A 26,895-nucleotide genomic window follows, 5' to 3' on the forward strand; every position below is an offset into this window, starting at 1 on the left:
AGGCAGTGTGGACAGCTTCCTGAGATTTAAGAAGCTGGGATGGGGTTGTAATCAATCAAGAAGGCTGGCAATTTCCCAGAGTGTACAAGTGTGGGGTCCTAGGGATGATGAAGACTATTTTTATTTATACAATGATGGTGTCAAAAAGTATGACTGTTATGATTCTGCCCCCACTCCAGCTTCATGACTGCATATGCACAGTTCAGTAGCTAAGCAAGGGATCTTACGTCTTACATCATCCATGTGCTGTGTGATTATGTAATGCACGCAATCTGCATATGCGTGGTGTAGCTCTGTAAGCCCACTTGTGCATGTGCAGAGGAATCCTTAAAAAGCCGGATACAGACTCCTCCCTTCTCTTCTTTGCTCTCTCCTCCCCCCACTCTCTCCCTCTCCTTCTCTCCTTCTCTCTCTCTCTCTCTCTCTCTCTCTCTCTCTCTCTCTCTCTCTCTCTGTCTCTGTCTTCCCAGGCCTGGTTACTCTCTTATATCCCCCTCCCTCTCCTAATAAAGCTCTGATACTGGGTTTTGTCATGTCTCATGACATTTTCACCCGGTAACAGTGCTGCTTATTATTTTTTTACAACAACAACAGAGAGCATGAGTTACACAGACTGTGAGGGAGGGAGAAATAGAATGAAAAAGAGTAATAAAGTGAAACATAGACAGCCACAGGACAAAGAAGAGAACATGCTTGAGAAAGCAAGATAAAGAGTGAAGAGGAATGTTGGTTTTGATGTGTCTCTGTACATGACTGATGGGTACTGTGACTGTAAATAGAGGTGACTGTGAAGTATGGGCAGATGTTCAAGTCTAGACTCTTGAGAAGGCTCAGTCCACACCATGTTGTTCCACACAACTCTGGGCATGCACACAGATTACATGCACAGTGCTTGTGCTGCTTGGTGATTTCTAGGGTACAAGCAAAAGTGTTAGCCACTCATGAGGAGCAAAGCAAAAGATTACTCACAGGAGACAGAAATGTTGAGAGTCAAGACTCTTTCTAACCAGGGAGACAGGAGAAGGTACAGTTGAGCAAGGACATTGATGAAACAACTTTGTAGTTATTGTCACATCATGTGGTTTCCTTCAGTGCTTCATGTCTGTATACTTAGGGCTATAATACATGCAGCCTACTTTTCACAACAGCCAAGGTATTGGACCAGCCTAGGTATCGAGCTACAGAGAAGTGGATAAAGAAACTTTGATCTCTGTGCACAATGGAGTTCTTTTTAGCCATAAAAAGTTAAGTCATTTGCAGGAAAATGGGTGTAACTGGAGATCACCATATTAAGTCAGTCCCAGAAAGATAATCATGTTTTCTCTATTTTATGGTTTCTAGATTTTTTTAAAGGTACATAAAATCAATGATACCACATAGAAATGAAACTGGCTAGGGGAACAAAGGGAGTTAATTGGAGGGGTGTGTGAAATGGGAGGTAAGGTGTCTGGGGGAAATGTGTTCAGTATACAAAATGCTTGTTTAAAATTGCCCTTATGTAATATAGTACCAAGTGCAATGAAGAGACAACAAAAAGTTTTAAAATAAGTTTTAAAAAGTACACCCTACAGATGCAGGAGAAGGTGACTGGTCCTGTTTTCCTTTCCTTTGGTTATGGATGGGCAGTAGTGGTGTGGCTTTCTTTACAGGAAGAGTGAGGTTGGAACTAGGTTTGAAAGCTAAGGAGAATTTCCCCCAATAGATGTGCTAGAGAAGGCATTCCAGGTTGAAGAAACCAGAGGCCTGGCAAAGGGTAGGGTATATGATGAATGTAGAGTCAGGGTGACTACAGGGAATGTGAGGGAGTCTGCTGGAGTCCAGCTGCAACTTGTCAAAGGGATCTTGTAGGGAGGAGAGAGAAATAGGAAGTATTAGATAGAAAGATAAAAGGAGACCCTAAGAAAGACAGAGACACAGGATAGCTTCGGGAGGGCCCTGGGTCAATACCCAGTTGCCTCAAGGTTTATTCCAAAGTATTCCAAAGGGATTTATACAATACCAAGGGGAAAAGCAAAAGACCTCCCCCTTTCAAGATCAAAGCACAACATACAGCCAAGTGTAGACCCTTCAAAACACCTGGTAACCACACCTGTGGTCAAATCATTCCATTATGCAGCCCTGCTGGGTAAAGCAAGCCCAGATTCCCTGACCTTGAGTAAGGTCTTACTAGGGAGCCCCTGTGTGCCCAGCCACAGGAATGAAAGCTAATTTGTGACTTACCAGAAAGCACTGAGAGGGGGCTAGGCAAGCACTTGCTCCTGAGGAGCCAAGGGGCCAACAAACATGGTTTTCATATAGGAGACAGCCTTGACAAGATGAGTTACAGTGGGGTTAGGCCAAGGAGATGCACAGCACACAAGGTAGGAGACCTGTACAGAGTTTGTGGCTCAGGCTGAGGGTGATCTAATAAGGCTACAGGTGTTGCTGACTTTAATTAAAGGTAATGGTGACAGGGTGGACACTGAAAGGAACTAGTTGAGGATGAGGAAGTTAGAGGAGTTGCTGTACAGATGTGATGTTAAGGTCATTGGGCCATGTTGACTTTGAAGTGCTTGTAGAGGATCCAGGTGATAAGTCAACCTACTAGGCTGGAATTGAGTAAAGATATGACCTCTGTCTAGAGTGCTGAGACTTGTCAGCTTATAGGTAACAAGTAAAGGGTGTGGATGAGAAGAAGTCTGGAAGCCAGTGTTTATTCTCTGCTTTTCTCTACAAAATCCCCATGCTACTTGTCTGGCTAGCTGCCGCTGTCAGCTGGATGGGTAAATCCATGTGGTTCAGGGATGTAAAGGGAGCCTTCCTTTTGGTTACAAACTTGTAGGCTCCAAACCTTAATCAGTAGCCATTTCTCTACATTTCTGCTTTCTTTTTTAACTCAAAATGAGAAAAGCAGAGGTAGTAATGAGTGTCTTCTCCTAAAATCCTAAGCAAGGAAGGAAATGAAATCGGAAAAAAGTAACATTAATTGCCTTTCTCATTGCTGTGGCAGAACACCTGAAAAAAGCAATTTATGGAGAGCCGAATTGATTTTGACTCACAGCTTGAGGGAAATAGTCCATTATGGTAGGGAAGGCATGGCATTAGAGCATGAGATGGCTGGTCACATTGCATATGCAATCAGGAAGCAGAGCTGAAGGCTATTCAGCTCTGTTCCTCCTTTTTCATTTTTTATTCCGTTCAGGGTCTCAACTCATGTTGCCACCCCAATTCAAGAAGAACCCTCCTTCTTCAATTCAGTATCTCTAGAAACACCCCCATATATATGCCCAGAGGTATGTCTTCTAGATGATTTTAAACCCCATCAAGTTGGTGGTCGAGATTAACCATCACAATGGTAAAAATAAGAGAGAAGCAAAACCATGTAGGCAGAAATTTGAAGGAAAATACTGAAGGGCCTGGAAGGAAGATGATTTGGGTGTGGTACCAAGAAGGAAATATTTGGATAAATGGAAAAATTAGTAAAGATTGAAGTCATGGAAACCAAACCAAGGTGACTATACTGTGATTGCCACTTTGAGACTGCCTGGTTTCTGAGAGTTAAGTGGCTGCTTGGCTCTTGAGATGGGTTCCCCAATGCCCTTGGTAAGTGACGTCCAGACCCCAGAGACCCAGCAAAGGTCAGGCCTCTACTCCTCTCAGCATAATATATACAATATTTATTTTTTCTCAGCACTCCAGTTGCTTGCAAGGAGAATAATGCAGCCCCCAAGATCAGTGAGGCCTGGCAGGAGACACCTGACCCCCCACGAGGCTGCCAAGGAGACCGAGCTGTGGCTACTCAACAACTTGCAGATCCCAGCACTCCAGAGCCACAGAGAAGCCCCAGCAGATCTGAGCAGCAAACCAAACTGGGCAATAGTACCAACAAGTAAGGGCTTGCAACTGGCTGTCTGCTGCCCCTGGCCCAGGACTGGCATAGAGCACCATGTTATCCAGCAGCCAGTTAAAGCCTGAAAACGTGGGGTTGGAGTTAAAGATATGGGATATTTTTGCATTCATGGGGTTGTAAGGTCTCAGAAAGGTAGAGCCTGGTATGGATGAGACTTATTGCCATATTTAAAGGCTGCCAGTTGGATAAGTTCTCTCAATGCCACCACAACCAGTTTGGCCTGAGATGGACCAGTAAGGCAATAAATCACCTCTGTAGTGCTGACCTAGGAGTGTGTGGTGCTTGAAATGGGCTGACAGCAGTAGTTTGAGGAAATAAGGGTCAGAAGTTTTCTGCAAGAGGAGGAAAGACCAAGGCAGAAGACAGTAGGAAGTAAACAATGTTTCCTCTCTCACTTTCTGTGAGCAATTCAGGCCTGCCATAGTGGGAGCTTTCTGACTCCTGGCCTTGGAAAAGCAGGACCTGACCATGCCAAGGTTGCTAATATTTTTTCACACTGGAAAAAAAAAAAACGCTTTATTTCCCAAAGTCTAGTACAACTGTTCTTTATCCTGAAATATTCTGTCAATTCTCATTTACAATGTGGGCTTAAGGGTTGTTGCATGACTTGATGGCATTCTCTCTATTCCTACAAGGTCACTTTCATTTCCATTTCTGTGATGAAACTTTCTGAACTCCACATCCATCATGGGTTCCTTGGCAGCTGTCACTGGTTACTGCCTTAGCAGGATTGCAGTAGAGGCTGCTGATCAAGGCAGCACATGCTTATTATCCTCGGTATTCCTTTATTTCTTGGGCTTACCAGCTATTATTCTTCCTTCTGACTTGATTTTGACTGACTGTCTTGTTCTCACCTTTGCCTTTCCATGTCTCTCAGTTCCAAGAGTCTTAACAAGAATTAGGATATAGTCAGAGCCCAGAGCCTGCACTGTTAATCACCAGGATGCGCATACTGTTTTTCTGTTTGTAATAAGCCAAGAAAAAAATATCTTGTGCTATGACAGAGAGGGGCTCAGGCAAAGTACTGTTAACAGGGAAGACCTGTAGTAGCTGAAGAAAGCAACCTACAGAAAGAAGAGGAAAGAGGGCCTGAAAGACGGGCCCTGTGGTTGATGGGGATAGAATAAGGTGAACAGGGGACAGGAGGTAGGCTTTTGTAGGTTAGGGAGAGGAGATCATTGGGAAGGGATTGAAATGCTTCATTACCACTAGGGATGAAGAACTTTGAAACTTGAATGTTTTTTTACTTTGTCTCTTTACTGTTGCCATGTGTGTGTGTGTGTGTGTGTGTGTGTGTGTGTGTGTGTGTGTGTGTGTGTGTGTGTGCAGGCATGCTTACCATGTATGAGTATGTGGAGGCCAGAAGATGAGCTCAAATCTGTTTATCACTCTCCACTTTATTAATGTTTTGCATGGGTATGTATGTGGTATGTGTGCATATGTTTGCATGTGTAGGTACATGGTGGGTGCAGGTGCATGTATGTGGGTCCAAATTGGCATCAGATATCTTTAATAATTCTCTTTTTATTGAGACAGGATATCTTGCTAACCTGGACCTTGCCAATTCCTGTTAATATAGCTAGCCACCTTGCTTCAGGGATCCTCTATTTCCACCTCAACAGTGCTGAAATTATAGGTGGCTGCCACATTGCCTAGATTTTTATATGTATCCAGTCCTCAAATTTGTGTGGAAAGTGCTTTTATTCTCCCCAGCCTCTCTACTTTATTTTTTAGACAGGGTCTCTTATCACACCTGGATCTCACTGTTTCGGTATGAAGGGTCCTAACATGAATTAGAATGCTCATAGTCAAGAGCCTAGAGCCTGCACTATTAATCACTGGGATATGTATACTGAGTCAGTAAGGGCTGGCCAAAGAAAGGCCTTGTGAGCTGCCTTGGAGGCTGGCATCCAGGACCAGGGCCATGTGTTGCAGCCAAAGTGACTGGTGTCTTGCAGAATGAGGTGCATCTGATCTGCCTTCTCATTAACGCCTGAGTCTAACTCTTCCCATAGTCTCCTGTTCTCCAGGGAGTTTGGTATGGGGCGAGGGAGTTAACCCTACAAAAGGATTGTCTTGTCTGGTTTCCAAACTAGAAAACTATACTGTTTTCTCCAGCTGCTCCCTCCTAGCTGCCACATTCCCAGTAGCCTGATAGATAAGTTACCAATGTCAAGGCCCTAGGCTGTAGTCCAGAAATTAGAGTAGAAATTGAAATATGGAAGTTTCACTCCTGAGTCATTTTGAAGTGGGCTGTGTCTCCTGCCATCCTTACCTAGATTTTCTCATGAGTATAGAGAGAGGCTCTATTCACTGATCTCTGAGAAACATTCAAGAGCAATAATAAGATTTGCAGCTACTGGTCCCAAAACACTGGCATGTAGCCAGAAAGTTTCTCCAGTCCAGCCCAGCCTTGCAGTCCTGCAGCCGCTTATAAAATAACCACTCAGAGGCTTAATTTTCTTTACAAACTGTATGGTCTATGGCAGGCTTCTTGCTAGCTAGCTCTTATATCTTAAACTAACCCATAACTGTTTATCTATGTATCACCATGTGTTCTGTGGCTTTATCTGCATCCCATTACATGTTGCTCATTCAGCAGCTGGCTCAGGTCTCTCCCACCTCTGCCTTTCTTCTTCCTGCCTGCCTCTAAGATGCCTTGCCATAGGCCAAAGCAGCTTATTTATTAACCAATGGGAACAACATATATTCATAGCATACAGAAAGACATCCCACAGCACTGGCATGCTTTCAAAGGTCTTGAAGTGGCAAACTTGAGGTTAGTCCATAAAGCACTATTTAACTCTGAAAGTAGAGACATGCTCACTCTTTTCTCCATTTCTTTCAGGCTGAAAGGCCCTTCAAGCTGCACAGTCACTGTTAATGTTGCTACCACCTCTGAACAGACTCACTTGCATATTCCAGCTGCCTCAAGTGAGCTGGACTTCAGCTCAACTATGTAAGAAGGGGCATCTAGCAAGTTGCAATGTTCTTAGGCATGGAGGTTCCCTGTAACCTCCTTGCAAGTAAAGGATGCTGCTTTTGTTCTGTGTTGCTTTCTCTTTGACAACTCCTAGCATCCTGTAACAAATGGACAGATATAATATAGTTCTTAGTTCCTCAAGTATAAATCTTGCACTCCCCAAGCCTATTGGTAGGATTAGACATGGTCCTGCAGCATGCTTTCCCTCTTCTCATCTCAACAAGAAGCTAAAGTGGCACATATAGGACACTAGCAGATGCAATCAGCCGCAGGGCTTTGCTATCTGTAGAGCTTTGCTAGCTAGCATCCCTGGGAGACATGCCTGGGAAGACCCATGGAAGCCAGGGAGGCCAGGCCATTGTTTCTCTCTCTCTCTCTCTCTCTCTCTCTCTCTCTCTCTCTCTCTCTCTCTCTCTCATATTCACTCCTTCAGCTGTACTATTGAATACCTTTTAGTCTACAAGAAGGGGTGCCATTCTAGGGAGCCTACTGAGTGAGAGGTGTGTGTTGAGATACCAAAAAAAGTTCTCTGCTGATATCAGGCCAGAGGACTAGAGCAGGGAATTGAGGGTCAACAATGAAACTACACTGAGCCAGCATGAAGCAGACCTTGTTTCCAAAGCTTGCAGAGGCTTTCTAAAGGCTTAGAATAAGGTGACTTGTAGGCCCCTGAAACATGATTGATAGGGGAATGTGAAGTAGCAGGTAAATGCTACAGGTAAGGTGCTGAGTAGAAAGAAACAGCTGTCCATCATTCAGTCACTGACAACATTCTGATTGTTGGTAGAATGGAGAAAAGCTTCAGCCATAGAGGAGGGAAAGGAAAGCGAAGGGACTGACTCACAGAAGTCTGGGAAAGGGGTGGAGGCTTGAGGCTTCTATGGAAGAGGGCATGCTACCATTGATTTCAGGGAGCCACCTTTTACATCTCTAAGACAAAACATGAAATGAACACAAGAGCTAAGATTTGAGCCCACGTGACAATAGCATCAACAGCCTGGCATCTCTGTCTGCAGCTACCCTTGCAGCCTGGCTTGTGAGGCCCACTAGCCCCTCTATCCTAGGCCTTCACATGAGCTTCTGTATTTCCATCAAACTGTGCAGGGGCCACTGACCCTCCTCTGTGGGCCAGGCCCAGTCCCCTGGAACCTTCTAGTACACGTCCTATTCTGTTGTGCTCCTTCTACAGCAAAGGGATTCTCTTCGTGAAGGAGTACATGAATGCTAGTGAAGTGTCTTCTGGGAAGCCAGTGTCTTCACACTATGGCAGGTAAGAACAAGTTTCAGCTTTGTTGTCATAACCTGTACCAGGCCCAATGCTGCCTTCATTCCTACATCCCATTCCCTCATTCAGGACTCAGTAGAGAGTAGCTACTGAATGAATGAAGAATACTGCAGGTGCCTGCTAATGCATGATTTATGGATTTCCAGGTTTTCTGTCTAGTTAGGTGGATAGAAAATCATCTTGAGCCCCCATGTTCTTTCATGCTAGGTGGCCTCATATACAGACACCTTTCCACTGATCACCTTGTCTGCTTGCTTTCTGATGCCATGAAGGAAGGTACTCCCATGTCTTTTCAGTGCTGAACCACCCACCCACACTCTAGCTTGTGTCAAGTTGATATAAAAGTACCCAGCATAATTGACCCCTTGTCATCTTGACACACAAGCATATCACTGTTAAGTCATAACCTTTCCTTTCTTCTTCATCCTCAAGATCACATGTTAATATCTACATTACATTAGAAACATTCTATAATTTAAAAGTCCCACAGTCTTTAAAAAATTCAGTCTCTTTAAACACCCAGTCTCTTCTAAAATTGAAACTTTTAAAAAATCCAATGTCTCAATTGTGGGTACCTATAAAATAAAATTAAATATTTTTTTACTTCAAGAGGAAACAACCAAGGCACAGTCACAAGCAAATAAAAGTAAAACCAAACTCTGTTAACAACTCAGTATCCAATGTCTGGGGTCCACTCACCATCTTCTGGGCTCCTCCAAAGTGCTTGGGTCACTTCTCCAGCTCTGCCCTCTGCAGCACACACAGCTTGTCTTCTCTAGGCTCTGGGCTGCTGCTGTTGGGGTCTCTTGCTACAACTGGGCTATACTTTCACCAATAGTAGCCTCTCCCAGGCTCTCTTCAGAAATTCCAGTCCTGCCACACAGTGCCAAGCCTCGGCTGTTCTCCATGACCCACCCTTTCATGCCTTCAAATCCAGTACCACCTGGGTGACTCTTACACTACCAAGTTCAGCTGCCAGCACAAGGTACAGCCTTGGCCTCCTCTGGAATCCAGCTTCTGTGTGCTAACTCTGAGGAAACACTTCCCACAAGATTTCACCTCATTGAAGCTGGTATCTTAATCAGAGCTGATTTCTTCAGCCCCAGCTGACCAGCATCAAGTATCTCAGCAAAACAAAAGTTTCACTTTAGTGCTTCTGGTTTCTTATTAATCATAGCTGATATTTCAGCTCCAGCTAACCAGAACTACAGATTCTTAACTCAGAATATGCAAAAGCCGTTATAAGAGTCATTAAGGGACACTCTCTCAAACTTCCCTCTGGAACTTCACAAGCCAGGCCTTGATCATCTGAATTGCTCTCAGCATTCTTAGTTTCCAAGTTCCCACAGAACAGCTCACCAAGCTTCGAACACTAAGTAGCTTTTCTCACCCAGAGTTCCAAAGTCCTTCCACAATCCTCCCCAAAACATGGTCAGGTCTATCATAGAACTACCCCACTATCCTGGTACCAATTTCTGCCCTAGTCAGGGTTACTATTGCTATGATGAAACACAATGAAGTTGGGGAGGAAAGGGTCTATTTGGCTTATACTTCCATATCACTGTTCACCATCAAAGGAAATCAGGACAGGAACTCAAACAAGGCAGGAACCTGGAGTCAGGAGCTGATACTGAGGTCATGGAGGAATGCTGCTTATTGGCTTGCTCTCATGGCTTGCTCAGCCTGTTTTCTTATAGAACTCAGGACCACCAGCCAAGGCATGGCACCACCCACAATGGGCTGGGTCTTCCCATGTCAATCATCAATTGAGAAAATGCCTTACAGGCTTGTCTACAGCCTGATCTTATGGAGGCATTTTCTCAATTGAGGTTCCCATTTCTCAAATGACTCTAGCTTGTGTCACCTTGACATAAAACTAGCCATCACATCTAGTTTCTGATTTCTTCAGAGTATGGGCTCCTGAAAGTTCCCATAGTAACCCATACATATCCACAAGTAGTAAAACTCTACTTTTTTCCCTGCTGGTCAAAGGAACTGAAGATCCTGCTGGCTCATGTGCTCTCTTCTCCATTACATTCCCTGCAGTACCAGCAGCATTGAGGACTCATTGAACCTGGAGAAGAAACCCCCACATGAAGGCACTCCACCCTCTGAGAGGTATGGCTGCTTTTTTTGACAGAGGTCTTCCTAGGTGAGAGAGAGCTAAGGAAGATCTCCACATGGGTCTTTTCTCTGCTGCTTTGAAGCCTTTGATCTGTTTGAGAACAGTCACACAGTGGAACACTTCATAAGGTGGTACTATCCCAATTAGGATGTCACATTTGCATCAGCTGAAGCCTGTAAACCCAGATGAAGTATAGACACAAAAGGCTTCTGAGAAAAAAAATTTCAGTGTCTGAAAGAAAACCCAAGGAGGCTCTTGACAGCAGGATAGGCTCTTAAGAATAGAACCCAATGATTCATTTGATTAAATCGCATATCTGCCTGTCCCCTCCCATCCACTCTCTGCCCTTGCAACCTCCCCCAAAAACAAAACCAAATTTAAAAGGAAAACCAAAAAAGAAACAAAACAAAGAAACAAAACAAAACAACAAAAAGAAAAGAAGAATCTTGTGGAAGCTGTAGTGTGGCCCAGTGAGTCACACCATTTACCCTTTAGTCTGTTCATCTTCACTTGCAAGTGTTCATTCCTATGACTTGGAGACCTGGAGACTATTTTGACATCAGACATGGAGATGCAAAGTTTGTAGTTTGCACAGCTGGTTTTGGGTCTTGTTTTGGTCCAGTATTTCCTCACTATGCTTTCCCTTGCCACTACTTGATGAACTCTCCAGCACTGCCTTGGCTAGCTCACACAATGCAGCTTGTAGCAAGGAGCAGGCCCAGTTCTCCTGCTCTTGAACCCTCAGATCTGGGTCTCCCTCATATCTCATATCATCAGGGCCCAGGGCTCTACAGTTTGCACAGGTGAGTTTCAGGGCCCTTTCTCCCAATTGCAAGAGACCTGACCCCAGGGTCATGAGTCATTGGTCTGGCTCAAGGCCACTGGTTTCTGCTACACCACAGATAATGATAATGAGCTCTCACTGGGCAGTTCTTGGATATCCTGTTTTTGTCCTATGTCATGGACATCCTGCTGTTTTGGATCTGTAGTTCTGCCCCCCTCACTTACTCCAACAGCTTTTCGATGAGGTGGATGTTGAGGTGTGCTAACTCATAGACCTGGTTCTGGGGCAGGGTGGTAGCTGGGTTGGTCAGCTCACTAGCTTTCCCTACAAACCCTGCATCTCCATGTCTGATGTCAAAACATCTTCAGATCTCCAACTCCTTGCAGCTTTGTTGACCAAACACACTTCTCTCTCTTGGGCTGGTTCCACTCCCTGTTAGCAGCTTTTCTCATCAGGTATCCCATGGCTCTGGCATCTCCAACATCTTGGAGTCTCCAGGCAATCCAGGCTTCACCTTCACAGCTTCACATATTAATATTATTCTCCTCTGAAACCTCTTGAGCTGGGCCCCAACAGTTCAAATCACACTCAGCACCATTGTCTTCTTTGTCCCTACTAGTATGTCCCATTAAGGCCCACTTAAAGCATTCCACTCCTTTCCTAACCCAAAGTATGAAATTCCTCCAAACAAAAACATGGTCAGGCCTATCACAGCAATACTCCCATCCCTAGTACCAACTTCTTTCTAAGACTTTTATTGCTGTGTAAGAGGTTGGCTTACAGTTCAGAGATTTAGTCCATTATTGTCATGGGAAGAAGCATGGTAGCATGCAGGCAGACATGGTGCTGGAGAAGAAGTAGCTGAGAGTTCTACATCCAGATCTGCAGGCAGCAGGAAGAGAATGATACACCAAGTCTTGCTTGAGCATCTGAAGCCTCAAAGCCCACCACCAGTGACACACTTTCTCCAACAAGGCCACACCTATTCCAACAAGGCCATACATCCTAATAGTGCTACTCCCTATGAGCCTATGTGAGCCATTTTCATTCAAACCACCACACATGGCAAACCATCAGTGTCCATGGCAGTGCTGGGTCCTGGTTGCTAGTGACATCCTGGGCTTCTGTTAGAATCAAGTCTACATCTCTGGAAGATAGAATTCCTAATTTTAGCCTGTAGGATCAGAGAAGAGAGACTTTTTCAGCAGTTCCTGTTAAGGATAGAAAATAAATAGGAGGATCAGAGATGATTCTCAGAAATAAAAGGAATCTTAGAACAGAGGATACTACTGATCCAGAAGTCAGTATCTTCTAGGAGTTTAGGATGAGTTATGAGCAGGCTACACAATCACACTAAAGATAAGGAGGCCTTGATAGTAACTGGGAGAAAGGTTGGGCTTCATGGTCCCAGGCATGCAGAAGAGGGCTATGAATACTGGTTTGGAAGAATAGTTCCAAGTTTGAGAACCAGTTTGGCATAGGTGACACAATATACACACTTGGCTCTCAGTTATACAACATAAAACACAATGGGAAGCTGGGAATACTGGCAAACCTAGGTCTGTCTGCACCAAATAAGATCTGCTGCATCATATAAGAAGTATGGGTACCAGCCCGAGTACCTGTTTCTTGTTTCTGTCTCCTAGACCAACTGAAGGGGTCTGTACTTACTGCAGCCATGAGATCCGAGACTGTCCAAAGATTACCCTTGAACATCTTGGCATCTGCTGCCATGAGTACTGTTTTAAGGTAAGAAAGAGCATAGATCTGATGAGAGAGTATGGAAGTATAGAGGACATTGGATTTCTGCGCACAGCTCTGAACAATCTTAGAGGCTCAATAGAGCACTGAGCTGACTAGAGAGGAATGTTGGCAGTTCCACATGGTTAGTAACATAATGGAGGCAAAAAGGGTGTTCTGTGCAGAGTCTATTTCTCATGGAGGACCAGTAATGCAAAGGTCCCAACATAGAAACATGGCTCATTCTAACTGGCATGAAGAAGATGGCAAAAATGGGGGGGGGGGGTACTGTATTAAATTTTCCTAGGGGAATGTATGAGCAGATGTCCTCTCACCCCATATAGAACACCAAAAAACAGATGAACGAAATGATTCCACTCAAGTCTAGTTTGGTGAAACAGTGAGTTTAACCAGAGTTAATTTTAATTACAGGAGTATAGGTGAGGGGGTGGCTATAGGAACATGGGTAACTTATGACATAGCTACAGCACCAAAGAAAAGTACCCTCCTCATAGCAAGCATTAACTGCTTATATATTTTTGGGGTGGGGTAGGGCCTACTGTATCTAGTCTAATATGCTTCATATACCTCTCCTGAAGTGCCAGTGACCCTTTCATGAGCTGCCCTGTGAGTTCTACAAGGGAATGCTATTGGGCCCAGTCTTGTAAGGATCTCACATAGGTGATCATAGACACTCTGATTTTAAGATGCAACAGCCATGCCTTGCCAGGACAACAGAGTTCCACAGAAGTTTATCCTTCCCTCTGATTCCTACAATTTTTTCCATTCCTTCTTCTGTGATGTTCTCTGGGTCTTGTAAAGGGGTTATACAGATACATGATTATTTTCTCCCACTTAGAGCTACCATGCTTCAGCAATAGTATCATTCAGCACTATGACCAATTAGAAATCTAGAGTAACCACCTCTCACTACAAAAAGAAGCTTCCCTGATAAAAGTTAACAGTAGCAATAATCTGTGGTTATGAACAAATGTCTATTTAAAAGAACAACATCAGTATTTTCCACACCAGGGCCTATGCACTCCCCAGCCACTGCCTTTGACAGGGCTTACAGTATGAAATGTGAATTCCCTTCCATAAAGCTGGCCTTAAATCCAACTGGAATGTTATTGGTTATACCAGCACACATATCTCATGTATTGATAGTATAGCATGCAGGATTGTCATCCAGGTATGACTGTTGGTGACAATTATCCCTCAGCAGCCTGCATAGACATCATCTTAGTCAGTACATCACACTCATTTACTAAAGCAATGGCAGTTGTTTAACCACTGGGCCTATGACTTCCTTGGCAACAAAGGTTTTATTTAAGTTCCCTGAACCAGATGTGAATTTCCCCCTGTGAAGAAGTCCTTAAGTCCACTCAGAAAGTTGGTTCTATCTATAACCACATTTTAGTAAAAGTAGCCTTTATAAATGGTGTGCCTATAATGGTGTAAAAAGCTAGAATGTTTATATCCCTATCTCTTTAAGATATGAGAAAGGCTTAGTAATACAAAAAATCAAAATATGAAGTTTGTCATGTAGACATGAAGTAATATCTTTTTCTATTTTAATGAACTAAATAGCTGAGGGAGAGGAGGTGCATTTACTGATGAAAATGTTTTCCTCAATGTTACTTTAAATTTATCTATTTTGAACCTAAAAGTTATAGAATTAATGTGCTGCTTTGAGGAAGTAGTTCTCCATTTTTCTTGGGATGCTCTCTTGGAGGTAGAAGAATGACTGAGGACATATGTAGGTATTAGGTCTTAAGACGTCTCATGGAAAAGCCATGTACTATTCCATCTGATCCAGAAGCAGAGTATGGGTATGTCAAAAAATTTTCTGTTGTTGTTTTTTGGTTTTTGTTTGTCTGTTTGTTTGTTTTGTGCCAGTGGCACTTATCAAACACTAAGTGGGTGTCTGGCCAGAAAAACAGAACCAAGTTAACATGCAAGCCCTGCTTAACAAGGTAGGTCAGCAAACAATAGACAGGGAAACTCACCAACAATACTGCAAGATGGATTTCTCAGCATGAGTCCCTAAAACATTAGCAGTGAGAAGACATAGTTTCACGTGGTTATCCTCATCATCTTCTTTGGAGACTTTAGGGTTGCTACTAGGAGCTGACATTTCTGTTTATCACAGGAAGCTTCTTTTCATTAGACATTTTAAACACCATATTCAGCAGATCTCTGAAGAGTTTGAGTACAATTATCTATTAACTGTACCTGATTTTAAGCAAACTTTACTTGTTTTTAGTTACTTGCTTTAGGCTTAACCTTAAAAACACATACAGGAGGCTGAATAAAGCATGTCCCTGCAAATGAATTATTGTAGCTAGAGTTTTCCTGCCTGCCCCACGGTCAGGGCAAACCTCTGTCACCTGCCAGTCCCACAGCCACTCAGACCCGACCAAGTAAACACAGAGACTCATATTGGTTACAAACTGTATGGCCGTGGCAGGCTTCTTGCTAACTGTTCTTACAGCTTAAATTAATCCATTTCCATTCATGTATACCTTGCCACATGGCTCGTGGCTTACCGGCATCTTCACATGCTGTTTGTCATCGTGGCTGCTGGCAGTGTCTCTCTGACTCAGCCTTCCACTTCCCAGCTTTATTCTCCTCCTTGTCCCGCCTATATTTCCTGCCTGGCCACTGGCCAATCAGTGATTTATTTATTGACCAATCAGCAACACACTTGACATACAGACCATCCCACAGCAAATTATATTTGTACTTAGCATGACTAAGAACATAGTTCTGAGCATTAACTTCCATGTATTAATTCACTTTAACAGTTTACAATAAGCTAGTAGCTTTTTATAAGATTAGGATTTTATAGCTTTATCCCTGTTAAGTTTGAGCATTAAAACATTGAGTTGAAGATTTAATTGAAGATGTTTTAGCATCAAAATAAAACTTTAAGCCATAAATGGAGTAAACTTTAAACCATAAATATAATCCATAGGAGACTGGGAACTTTCCTGATCTTTTTTATAGTGCATCATTACAGAATATCAGTTTCTTGTATGACTCAGTTTCTCCAAATGGCTAAAGCTTAACAAAATTAACAAAGACAAAGAGGCTAGACATATATCTTTAAGTTACTTACTGTTAACCTAAGTAGATCTTAGGAATTTATAAACCTTACTTATCAAATATATATTATTCATCAAACATATGTTGTTCCTTATCTAAGATTTTTCAGAAGCCTTGTATTGAACACAGTTAGCAAAGACATAAGTGGTTAGACATACATCTCTAAGTCAGTTTCTGTTAACCTAAGTAGACCTTTATAACCTTAGGAATTGATCATCATATGAAAATCCATCTTAATCCAAAATACTCTGTAGACCTGCTGTTGCCTTAGTCTAAAAGGAGATACACTGATAAGCCAAGGGCTCAGTAGTACTAAGAAGTTATATAATTGTTGCTTTGGTTGGTTTATACTATGTAGTCATTTTAATCAAGGTGGTGAAGTCACATGGCATGTACTCTTTTTTAACCTTAGTAAAGACAGCTATCAGCCGTGTGGTTGCTATTTAAAAACATCTGTCTTCTAATAGATCTATTTTTTTAAACAAGAGTTGAATAGTAAGTTGTAGCAAATTAAGATTTTAACTGTAACCTTTTTGCTATAAGTTTTAAGCTAAATTTGTTACAGATTTTTTTTAACCAACCCAAGGAACTTAAAAAATCCTGACATAGTTTACAGCATAGTTTTAAGAGATTTTCTTTGAGAGTGGATAGCAAAGAAATAGTAGAGATAGAAGTTGTTGTTTTGTTTTGTTTTTGATTTTTCAAGACAGTGTTTCTCTCCATAGCCTGTCCTGGAACTCAACTCTGTAGACCAGGCTGGCCTTGAACTCACAGAGATCCACCTGCCTCTGCCTCCCTGAGTGCTGGAATTAAAGGCCTATGCTACCATTGCCAGGCTTAGATAGAAAGAAGATTTTTAAGACTGGAAAGTAGAAAAACCTTAGAGCATAGCAAGTTTAGATATAAGAGATTTGGGGATCATTTGTTTGTGCAGTGGCAGAAGTTGTTACCATATGAGAGAATTTGAAAATCTAGTGTGCCAATCTTTGGCCACTGATTGATCTATATACCAAGCCTTTTGCAGTAAGACAGTGAGACTTTAATAATCTTTGAGTCCAAGGAGGAAGAGAGAAAGGGTCATATAAGGCTCAAGAGGAGATAAGAAACTGGAGGCCCAGGACAGCATAAGGAAAGATAGAGCTGGTAGCCCTGACTGGGAGGAGACAAGGAAGGGGTCACACTGAGGCTCCTAGCAGGAGGTGAGGAAGATTCAGGAGGAGCTGAGAACAAAAGGAGCAGAGGGAGTGAGTATAGTGGTGACAAGAATTTCAATCTAGGGCATCTCCAAGCGAAATGAGAGACTTGTCAGAGAGAACTGTTCCAAATCACAGAGGAGGGGTGACCCTTTCTATGTGATAGGGGTCCAGTAGGGCAAGAGGAATGTCCTGGCACACCAGTGTGGCTTTTGTATTAAAAGTGGACAAAGCAGGGAGCTCCAGGGAAACACTTATGCAGTAGAAGAAGAGAGACATGGTTAAAGTAGGTAGAGGGGAAAACTGTTGAAGAGGTGGACTGGGAGAGGCTTTTGGGAAAAGAGAGGGGGTACGTTTCTTTAGCAGAGAGATGCCCACATGAGTGTTGCAGGCCAGAGAGACAGAGAGATGCCCAGGTGATAGTCATCCCAGAAGGGCATAGGAGGTTCCAAGAGCCAGGGACCAATAGTGACATGATAAGTGCACAGAAAGTATAGCAGGCTGCAGGAGCTAGAGAGACACTTACCAAGTAGATGAGGAGAGATGAATGGGTCAAGCAGGTGGAGGGAAGATGCAGCTGAAGAGGTGGACTCCAGCATTTATAGTCAAATTTGGTGGGTAGAAGAAGGCAGCAGAAAGAAGTGATCCATACATACCTTAGGAGAGTCAGGTCAGCAGCTTAGTTAAGTAAAAGACCAAAAAGTGCCTGGTTTTCCAGATCTCTCAGTATCTCCAGCCTGGGGCTTCTAGCTTCAAGGAGTCAAAGGTGCCGGGAAGGATAGTGCCAAGAAGTCCTGCCACTGACATTCCTGTGGACACGGGTTTGTGGGAAGAACTGGGCTACTAAAACATCCTTCTCTTCTGTGGAGCACTATTACCTTCCTCAGGACCTTAAACTTCATATCCTCCACCCTCTCCTAATCTTATAAGGAAATAGAGGCTGGAAAAGTTTCAATAACTTGCCCATCTCACTCAGTCAACCTGGGCTGAATTGTGAAACTGAGACCCTTAGCCAGAATGCTGATCATCCTGCCCCCCCACTCTGTGTGTGTGTGTGCATGCGCGCCAGACATTGGATGCCTTCCTCTGTGTTATTTGAGCAAGAACAGGGTCTCTCAGTGACCCTGGAGTGGTCAGAGCCACAGGAATACTCCTGTGTCTGCCACCCAAGCACTGGGATTACAGGTTTGTGCCTCTGCACCCAGATTTTATATGAGTTCTGGAGATCAAATCCACAGCAAGTGCTTTCCTGACTGAGCCATCTCCCCAGTCCCTACCAGCTTACTTTGGTGTTTTGTGTGTTTATTTGTTTTATCTTGTTTTCTAGATCAGGTTTTATAATCTATCTTTGCAATGTCTTGTTATCTCCTTGGAAGCTCAGGATGTGCCATCAGCTTACAGAACCTGCTTTGAGTCCTGACCTCAACTTTGCTTTCTCTGTTAGTGTGGGATTTGTAATAAACCGATGGGTGATCTCCTAGATCAGATCTTCATTCACCGTGACACCATCCACTGTGGGAAATGCTATGAGAAGCTCTTCTAGGTGAGTGCTGGAAGCCCATAGAATAAGCAGCCTAAAGCCTCATTAGACTAAAGGAACAAGACAAACGTTTGCCCTGGTTTGGACCTGGGTTTTACTTCAGGACCCTGCTATGATTCTCAGTCATTTAATCAGAGAATCCCAAGTCCTTGTTCTGTGCTCTATGCTACTTTGAGATCTTAAGTGATGTGAACAAAACCCCTCCCTAAAGACCTTTTCCAAGTTGCTAGAATCATAGTATGTTCCTCTAAAGAAATACCTCTCCCATCCAGAACCTCAGCTGAATCCTCTAACCCTGTGACACCTGGGCCTATCTTGTGACAAGGAAATAAAAATGTAGAAAGGAAATGGTTCTGGAAAAATGCCCAGTTGGTATGTGGTAGAATCTGGACCTCATCCCAGGTCTCAGATTCTAGTGCTGTGCTCTCTGCTATATTCCTTTGGACTATAGATTTAGACTTAATAACGAAGATGTTGAATAAAGCAGCCTCTGGGCCAATAGCCAGTGGGACTGTCCCAAGTGTCTGAACACAGCATATTTTCCCTCTCTGCCTTCTCTCCAGGAAATGCATTTGTGTTGGACTTAGGCTCACAATCACTGTAAGTAACAGTTACCAACCCCAAGGGAACCTGGTTGTCAGGTATTGGATGCTTACCCTCATTGCTACCTGTTTCCTTTTTGTTCCTCCAGGCTGAACAGAAGCTGATGAGCCCCAGATGTATTTGGCTGTCCAGTTGCCCCCAAATTGTTGGTTCTTCCCTTACATCCTCCCCTACCTGGTTTCACTGTACTTCTGCCCACCTTGTACTGAAATAACACATCTAGTATTGTATCTCAATGATGTTATAATTACACATGTATAGCCTTTTATACCTTAGAAATTCAAATCCATATCTCAGTTGCTCCCAGGATGAAGGACTCCACTTTGACTTCCCTAAGATATGTTGGCTTTCTAATGAGTGCAGATGACCTGGTGTGCTAGACATGGGCACAAGTGTAGGTATCAGTGTATGCAGACTTTTGGAGGCTTCTGAGGGACCAAACCAAATGCTGTTGATGATCCCTAGTAGGGAAATTACAGGCATTGAATGCTAAGGGTTGGCAACAGGCTAATCACTGTGTGTGTGTGTGTGTGTGTGTGTGTGTGTGTGTGTGTGTATGTATTTTTAATTTCTCATACAATTCTTAAAATAGTTGTTTTTGATTGAATTATGTAGCAGATTTAAATTACCTCCTCCCATTCTCCTTTGAGTTTTTCCAGTCAGGTATGTCAGTACATATTGGAAAGTTTACCCAGGTTTAAATTTGAAAAGATACAATATTAGGAGGCTTCTAACAAAAGGGATATCTTGTGTCTGTTTGAATTTTAATAGCTAGTTCAAGTCTTTAACCTCAGTGTCCTGTTTCCTAGACTTCACATAGAAATTCTCTGAACTGATTTTAGGTGTGTAGCTTCCAAAAGAGTAGAGAAGAAAACAGATAAAGTTTCTTGAAGCCTCACCACACACCAGGCATTACCACAAAGCACTGGCTTTTAATCTCTTTAGTAGTCTCTAAAATATTCTCATTTTAGAAATGAACATAGTAATGCTCAGAGAAGTGGGAAGAATCCTGTAGAACCACTGTTGTCTCTCTCTGGAGCCTATACTTTTTCCAGAAGCAATAACCATCATGACACTGAACTAGTATTGAGCATGTGCCAGGCACTGTGTAGAGGGTCCCTACTATGAAATACTGCCCTGAAGCATACTCTTAGAAATGGGAAAAGTGTGAAATTCTCTCCATCTCTGGGATTCTTGGATCCCTCCTTGAAGCACTACAGTAATCTAATTGACATCCAGTGAATGGTGCAGTAGGCTCTCTGCCCTAAGCACACAGTGACCTGTTTTCTAGTCCTGATTCTGTTTCAAACCAACATCAACTTCTAGGTCCCCAGGTACTCCAAGTGCTAAAAGCTGATGTTTGGCAGAGCAGAGGCGGGTTCCTCTTTGCAGTCTGCTAATATGCTGCTCTAATTCAACTTCACTTTGCTGCCTTTGGGTACAGCATTAAATTGTAAGCTCCTTGAAAGGAAAAATAGCCCTCAAGATTTGGGGATGCAAAATGGAGGCTTCTTCATTTGATTTACTTATAAAAAAGCTCATCTCTTTCTTTAGACTCTGAGTTCTAAGCACATTTGAGTAAATACTTGTTCTTCCTATCAAGTAATCAGAGAAGAACATTCTATTTATTTGCATATTTATCTGCTGCATGTACTCTGAAGGGGAGAAGGAGTACAGTATGCCACATCCCTACACTAATTACCAACTAGTCTTTCTCGAGTCCAGCTCGAGCATGGGACTTGGCAGATTGTAGGCAATAACATATGGGTGCCAAATGAATTAGTAAGAGAAAAGTAAGTTACTCCTTTGGTTAGAGGTGTTATCTGGGAGTCTCAGTGCAGGCCCCACAGATGGGATCCACAGTAAAGAGGCCCAAGGTAGGATGGTTTCCCCACCTTAAAGGTGTACTTTGCCATCTAAGGAGTTTTAGAAATATGGAAGATACTCAAAGACAGGTTGCAATGTTGGTATTGATTTGACTACAAAATAGCCCTTTTGTGTCTTAAAAGAAAAGAGGGATGGTTTTGCATTATTTTACTTCTTTTTAATTGCTTAGTGTTTCTAGCTAAATTTGCTAACCCACATTAATGTATACAAATTATAATAAATGTTAAGATATTACACATCAGTATTATTTCCTTTTTTTAAAAAAACATTTTGGTTTTTGTGTGTACATATGCACTTGAGTATAATAACTTGGTAATTTGGGGCACGTGGTTTACCAGAAGCCATTCTTACTACAAAACCAAGCTGGATATGGTGGCTCATGCCTGCAATCCTAGTGCCCAGGAGATTAAGAAACAAAGACTGCCAAAAGTTTGGGGTGGGGAGAAAGTTACTCTGAGTTGGGGGAGGTAATCTTGGAGCTGTAAACCTAAAGGAAGGGGAAGGATTGCTCACTCATTAATAAATATTTCCTGAGCACCCACTATAGATGATACTGGGCCATGAGAGAGTGATGCATGAAATCTGTGAAAACGAAGCTCGTGTTGAGAGGAAAGCTCTGCCTCCTGATATTTGATCAAGTCAGAACCCACCAACCTTATAAAACACTGGTTTACAAGCTCTGTAGTGACACATATGACAGTCACACTCATTCAGTAACACACATTTACATTTATCAACACACATATGCTTCACATTCGAGACACTGGACCCTCACTGAGTCCAGTCTCATGCTCCGACACACCCATTCTCACATACAGTGACATGTTATCATACTCACCTTCAGTGATACTCACATTCAGAGATATTCATACACTGGCACACATGCTCCCAACATTCAAAAACATGCTCCTTCACAGACACAGTGACTCATATATATACCTATTCACTGGCCAATACTCTTATTCATTCACTGTCAAAAATGCACACTAACATACAAGTGGGTACATGCACACACAAGTGCACATAAAAAGTCATACCTGCTTAGGGATCACAACATACACATCCCCACAAAAGGACAGGAAAAATGCTATGACAGGCTGTCTGAAATAGTCCCTCATTCCCCCTTTTTCCTGTGACACCCAAGTCTGCCAAGCACCCTGTCCAACTAGTCCTCAAATATCCTTCAGTGGAGACAGAGCTGGCCCCTACCCAGTCAGGGGGTAGATTGAACAGAGTGGGTGGAAAAACACCATGCCCTGAGTTATGCACAACATCTATAGGGGCATCATTCCCTGACCCTTTTGGAGTCCTTTCCATATCTGTCAATCTGTCACATAGATGCCCTGTGCCCTCTACAAGTATAGAGCTGCAACAAGAATCCTGGGGCCTGCCTTATGTACTGCACCCTCCCTTCAGCATGCAGCCCCTTTATTCCTGCTCCTGCCAAATGCTCTGAGAAGACCATCATTTTATCCCACATCCATTGGCTACCAGTAGACTGACTCCTTCCCATCCAGACCACTGTAGTCCCTCATGGTCTTGGACATGTACACATGCCAGTGTCAACCCAGCCACCACTGTTGCCATCCAACTCACTCCCATCAGAGTCAAGACACAGCTGGAACATTCATGAAATTTATTCAGCAAAACTTGTACTAAAACCATTTAAAAAGAGGAAACACAGAAACTTTCAGTGGGCACAAAAAGCCACAAGCCCTGCCCATACAAGGACCTTCTGCTACAATATATTGTCTTGGGTGCCCTAGATCTGTCTCTTGTCAAGATCTGGTCAATGTCAATCCTGTCAAGCTCTGGTAATGCCCTTTGCTTTAAGGAATTCTCTCAAGAGATTCACTGCACGGTGGTGCTGCCTTAGAGTATACAAAGACCCATCACAGGGAATTGGGGAGCATAGCTTGCAAAACACCACCAACCCTAGAAAATAGTCACAAGTAACAGCAGGAGTTGAACATCACAGCACAGTCCCATGTTGAAGTCACTGACCAGTCCCTTGTCAACGTCCTTGCTTCCCACTGGCTGCCAGGACTGAGCCTGGGGATTCTGGGGAGCACCTGATCAGGTAACAACACACACATCTGCAGGAGAACGAGCAGCAGGAGGCTGGTCTAGATGTACACCAGGAAAGCAGACAAGGAGTTCACAACACTGGTGGGAGAGGAGCTAGCATAGCCTTGGCTGGCACAGAAGCTCACAACATGTGCCAGGGTGTAGAGGTGACCCTGACCAGGTAGTCAGGGCTTCCTGCTGCTCAAGTTAACACACACCTCACTCACAGCTTTGTACAGGAACAATGGGTCGGGGGTAAGCACACAAGGGGGGAAGGGACTGGTTGGACAGCTGGGTCAGTATGAGGCTGACAGATAAGAGAGGTGTTCCAAAGCAGGGAGTAGCCTGCCTCAGGATAGCAATGGAGAGGGGCATCCATGTTGGGAGAGCCAGGCAGAACCCTTGAGATGGCCTCTTCTGTAACTTCCACCCTTTTGGTATGGGTGGCAGATGGAGGATGGCACCTCGGCAGCACTGCTTGGCCACCCTCCCAGGTTGGCAGGGTTTGGGGCCAGCCTTGGCAGCTGCCTCCCCAGTTGTATTCACCAGGCTCCCCCTGCTTGCTTTCTGGAATTCTCCAGCAGCCCTGGACAAAATTACCCTCACCCCCTCTCCCCAAGTCCTCTTGCTGCTGTTCTTCCACCTCCTCTTCACACAAAGTCTGTTCTGCACACTCACAGGCTCTCAGGCCAGCTGAGGGCATGAATCCTATGGTGCTGGGTGCACACCCCCAGCTTGGGGCTCTTCTTGGGCACTGGTGTCTTGTCCCACTCACAGTCCTGTCAAGGTGCCCAGAAGGAAACTGCCTCTGGGTTGGCACTGGCCTCCCAGAGCCTTTGGGTCCAGGGACCCAGGGGTTTCACTCACGAAAGGACTCAAGGGTACTGCCCTCATGGGGCTCCCCTAGAGCAGTGTAGATGATCCTGAAGACGGGCTGGATCCTGCGGCCTCCTCTGCGGAGCACTGTCTCCCTGCCTTGCTGTACTTCCCCCCAGGCACTGGTTCTCTCTGGCCAGGACAGCCCTGTGACTGGTTCCTCCACACCCCGTGCTGTTTCAGTGCCAATGGGCATCCTTAGCTCAGAGCCCCAAGCCTCACCATCTTTATCCTTTGACTCCCTAGTGTCCCAATTGGGATCTGGATCACCCTGTAGTCTGGCTATAGTACGTCCCCATTCCTTTCTCCGGTACTCTCCATGGGCCTGGGATATGGTAGTCACCGAGCTAGGTAGAGCTTGTTTTTGCTTGTTGGAATCATTTCTAGCAAGTGGCAAGTAGGGTGCCTTACCCTGGCCTTGGCCGTCTTGCCCTTCTGCACCACTCATTTCCCCTGCCATTTGTCTGGGCTGCCCCATCATTTTGCCAAGGTATCTCTGTTGCCTGCTAGAGGAAGGAATTCCTGGAACTCTTGAGCCTATATTTCTCTGGGGTTGGGGTGGCTCATAGCCCCAGCCCCTCTCTCGTTTCCCGACTCCTGTGCTTCAACATGGGGTTTCTGCTCATCAGGATCATTTTCAGCCCCGAAACCTGATTCCCTAATAAGCCCCTCTTCCCCACCACTGTGTCTCCATAACAGTCGCCTCCGTTTCACTGATGTAATTTCCTCTCCTATGGTCTGGGTGCTGATCTCCCTAAAAAACCCTGCCTGGGTGGTAACCTGATCTGTTGTTGCCTCACAGGTCCTGTTTTCCTTTTCTGTCTGATTCTGCTGTTCCTTCATCACTACCATGGTGGTCTCCCACTCTTCCTCATCTCGAGTGAGTTTCATTAACTCCAGAAAAGTGGGTGGGCATCCTTGCTGATCTAAGAGGGACAGCTTGCCCCGAAGGCCAGTGGTCAGGGAGACTCGAGATAAGACATGCTTGAGGCGAATTGAGTCTGCACTGTGTGCTGACAAGGGGCTCTGCTGCACTGCTTTTTGCAGCAGGGGCTCTAAGCGCAGCAAGTAATCAGATAGCTTCTCTGCAGGTTTCTGAGAAAACTGAAGAAATCTGAACTGTAAGATCTTATAGTCTTCTTTATTCCCAAAGATCTGCTTTAGGGCTTTCAAGCACTGCTCCATAGTTAGGTCGTCATTGGTATCCCACAGTGCCTGCATAATTGACAGGGCAGAGCCACGCAAGCTCTCTAGAAGACGCCTCTTCTTCTCCTTCTCAGACACCTGCCATAACTGCATCATCTCAGTGACCTCCCCTAACCATGTTTCAAAGGTCTCTTCTCCTGGGCCTGGAAGGGGACTGCCAGAAAACACTTTCAATTTTTGATAACACATGCTACTGCACAGAGACTTCAAGCCTTCTGGTTTGTCTTGGTCTGAATTCCTTAGCTCCGTGCTCACTGTAGGGGCAATGCTAAACCCCAGGGCTTTGGCCACATCTACTATTCTCCTTCCTTCATCTCTCAAAAAGTAGGTCAGCTTATTGATAAACTCATCATCTGGGCTACGGGGTTTGACTACCACTTCCCAGGCCCCCCCTGCTGCTGGTATATGAGTGGGCATCATAGTATAATTGACAACTTCAGTCAGTTCAATTAAGACTGCCTTAGCTTCATCTTCCCTCCTGAACATTCTGCCTATCACCTTGTGAGCACACAAAGGAGGTAAGCCTTCTTTCAGAGCATCCTTTATCTCAGCCTCACTGCACTGCACAGGAATGCCCACAATGAGCACAGCCTTCTTGGGGTCCAGGTCCATCCCCTTACACCAGTCATCTAGCAGAGCCACAGCCATTACTCCCACCCTCTATGAACAGACTTAACACTAGGGTACTTATTAGCTCAGAATTTTCCTAGGACTCAGAGGATCCTAAGCCAATGATGCCATGTAGAAAGACAGCAATGTCCTGGGTTTCCCACAGCCTGAAATGTAAAAGAAGTAAGAGCTTAGTTAACACTTCCTATCACCTCTCCTCCTCTCAGAGATTCAGTCTTGCTTCCCAGGCTCTTGTAATCATTTTGTTGAGGGTCTTCCCACACAAAGCTCCCTGAACCTCACTGGACCCTGCTGACCTTCTGCCACAGCAACCTCACTGGAAGTCCAGGGACTCTACCATGTATTCTGCAAGTACCTGTGGGAAAAATGCCAATGTTAGGAGGCAAAGACTAGTGCCTAGGAACATTGGAAAAGACCCAGTGGAAGAAAGGGCAGGAAGAAGAACACTGCCACCCACTAGGGGCTATATGTTTGATTCAGACTACTCCTTGCTGGGTCCAAGACTGGCAGCACACAGGAGACTCTCCTCTTCCTGAAGAAATGCTCAGGAGATGAGAAAGACGACTAGAGCTCAGCAGATATGATCTGTGAGTGGTGGATGCAAGGAATGTGTGACAAGCTAAAGTACTGCCATGGAAACAGGAATAGTATGGATCTGGGTTTCCACCATAGGTTATCACATAGTGCCATGTGGTAATGTTAAGGTCCTTGAGGAACAACAGGTGATGTCATGGTCCTCCAACCAATAAAGTATCTTAGTAACAAGATGGTGGTGGTGACAGGTGCAGAGGGAAGTAAGCAGAGACTGAGGAGTGGGCACTGAGTAAAAAAAAAAATTATGGTTTCAAATTATATGGAATCTGCAATCAGAGGCAGAAAAAGCCCCCAGAAAGTAAACAGACGCTGTCACCCTAAGTATGGTGACATACTTCGGTCCTACCCTGCAGTCTGTGAACCTTGGCAGGAAGCCCCTTCTCCT

The 26,895-nt window shown here is 44.2% G+C and overlaps 2 protein-coding genes across 2 annotated transcripts in view; one reads left to right on the plus strand and one right to left on the minus strand.

Moving 5' to 3' along the window:
• Znf185 (zinc finger protein 185 with LIM domain) overlaps positions 1 to 21,319 on the plus strand; it is a 62,619-nt gene extending 41,300 nt beyond the window's left edge. The window contains exons 15-21 of the mRNA XM_052741167.1: positions 3,671 to 3,868; positions 8,062 to 8,142; positions 10,204 to 10,275; positions 12,713 to 12,815; positions 18,552 to 18,650; positions 19,211 to 19,247; positions 19,339 to 21,319. Coding sequence (XP_052597127.1) covers positions 3,671 to 3,868; positions 8,062 to 8,142; positions 10,204 to 10,275; positions 12,713 to 12,815; positions 18,552 to 18,650 — 553 coding nt within the window. The 3' untranslated portion in view covers positions 19,211 to 19,247; positions 19,339 to 21,319. The remainder of the gene's footprint in view (positions 1 to 3,670; positions 3,869 to 8,061; positions 8,143 to 10,203; positions 10,276 to 12,712; positions 12,816 to 18,551; positions 18,651 to 19,210; positions 19,248 to 19,338) is intronic.
• Positions 21,320 to 24,063: 2,744 nt separating this feature from the next.
• On the minus strand, positions 24,064 to 25,934 carry Pnma5 (PNMA family member 5). The gene is given in 2 exon segments (XM_052741218.1): positions 24,064 to 24,539; positions 24,542 to 25,934. Coding segments are annotated over 2 exon segments (1,869 nt in total).
• Between the last annotated feature and the right edge of the window lie 961 nt (positions 25,935 to 26,895).

Source organism: Peromyscus californicus, unplaced genomic scaffold (genome assembly GCF_007827085.1).
Source record: "Peromyscus californicus insignis strain IS unplaced genomic scaffold, ASM782708v3 Scaffold_10__1_contigs__length_136768540, whole genome shotgun sequence".
Lineage (NCBI taxonomy): Eukaryota > Metazoa > Chordata > Mammalia > Rodentia > Cricetidae > Peromyscus > Peromyscus californicus.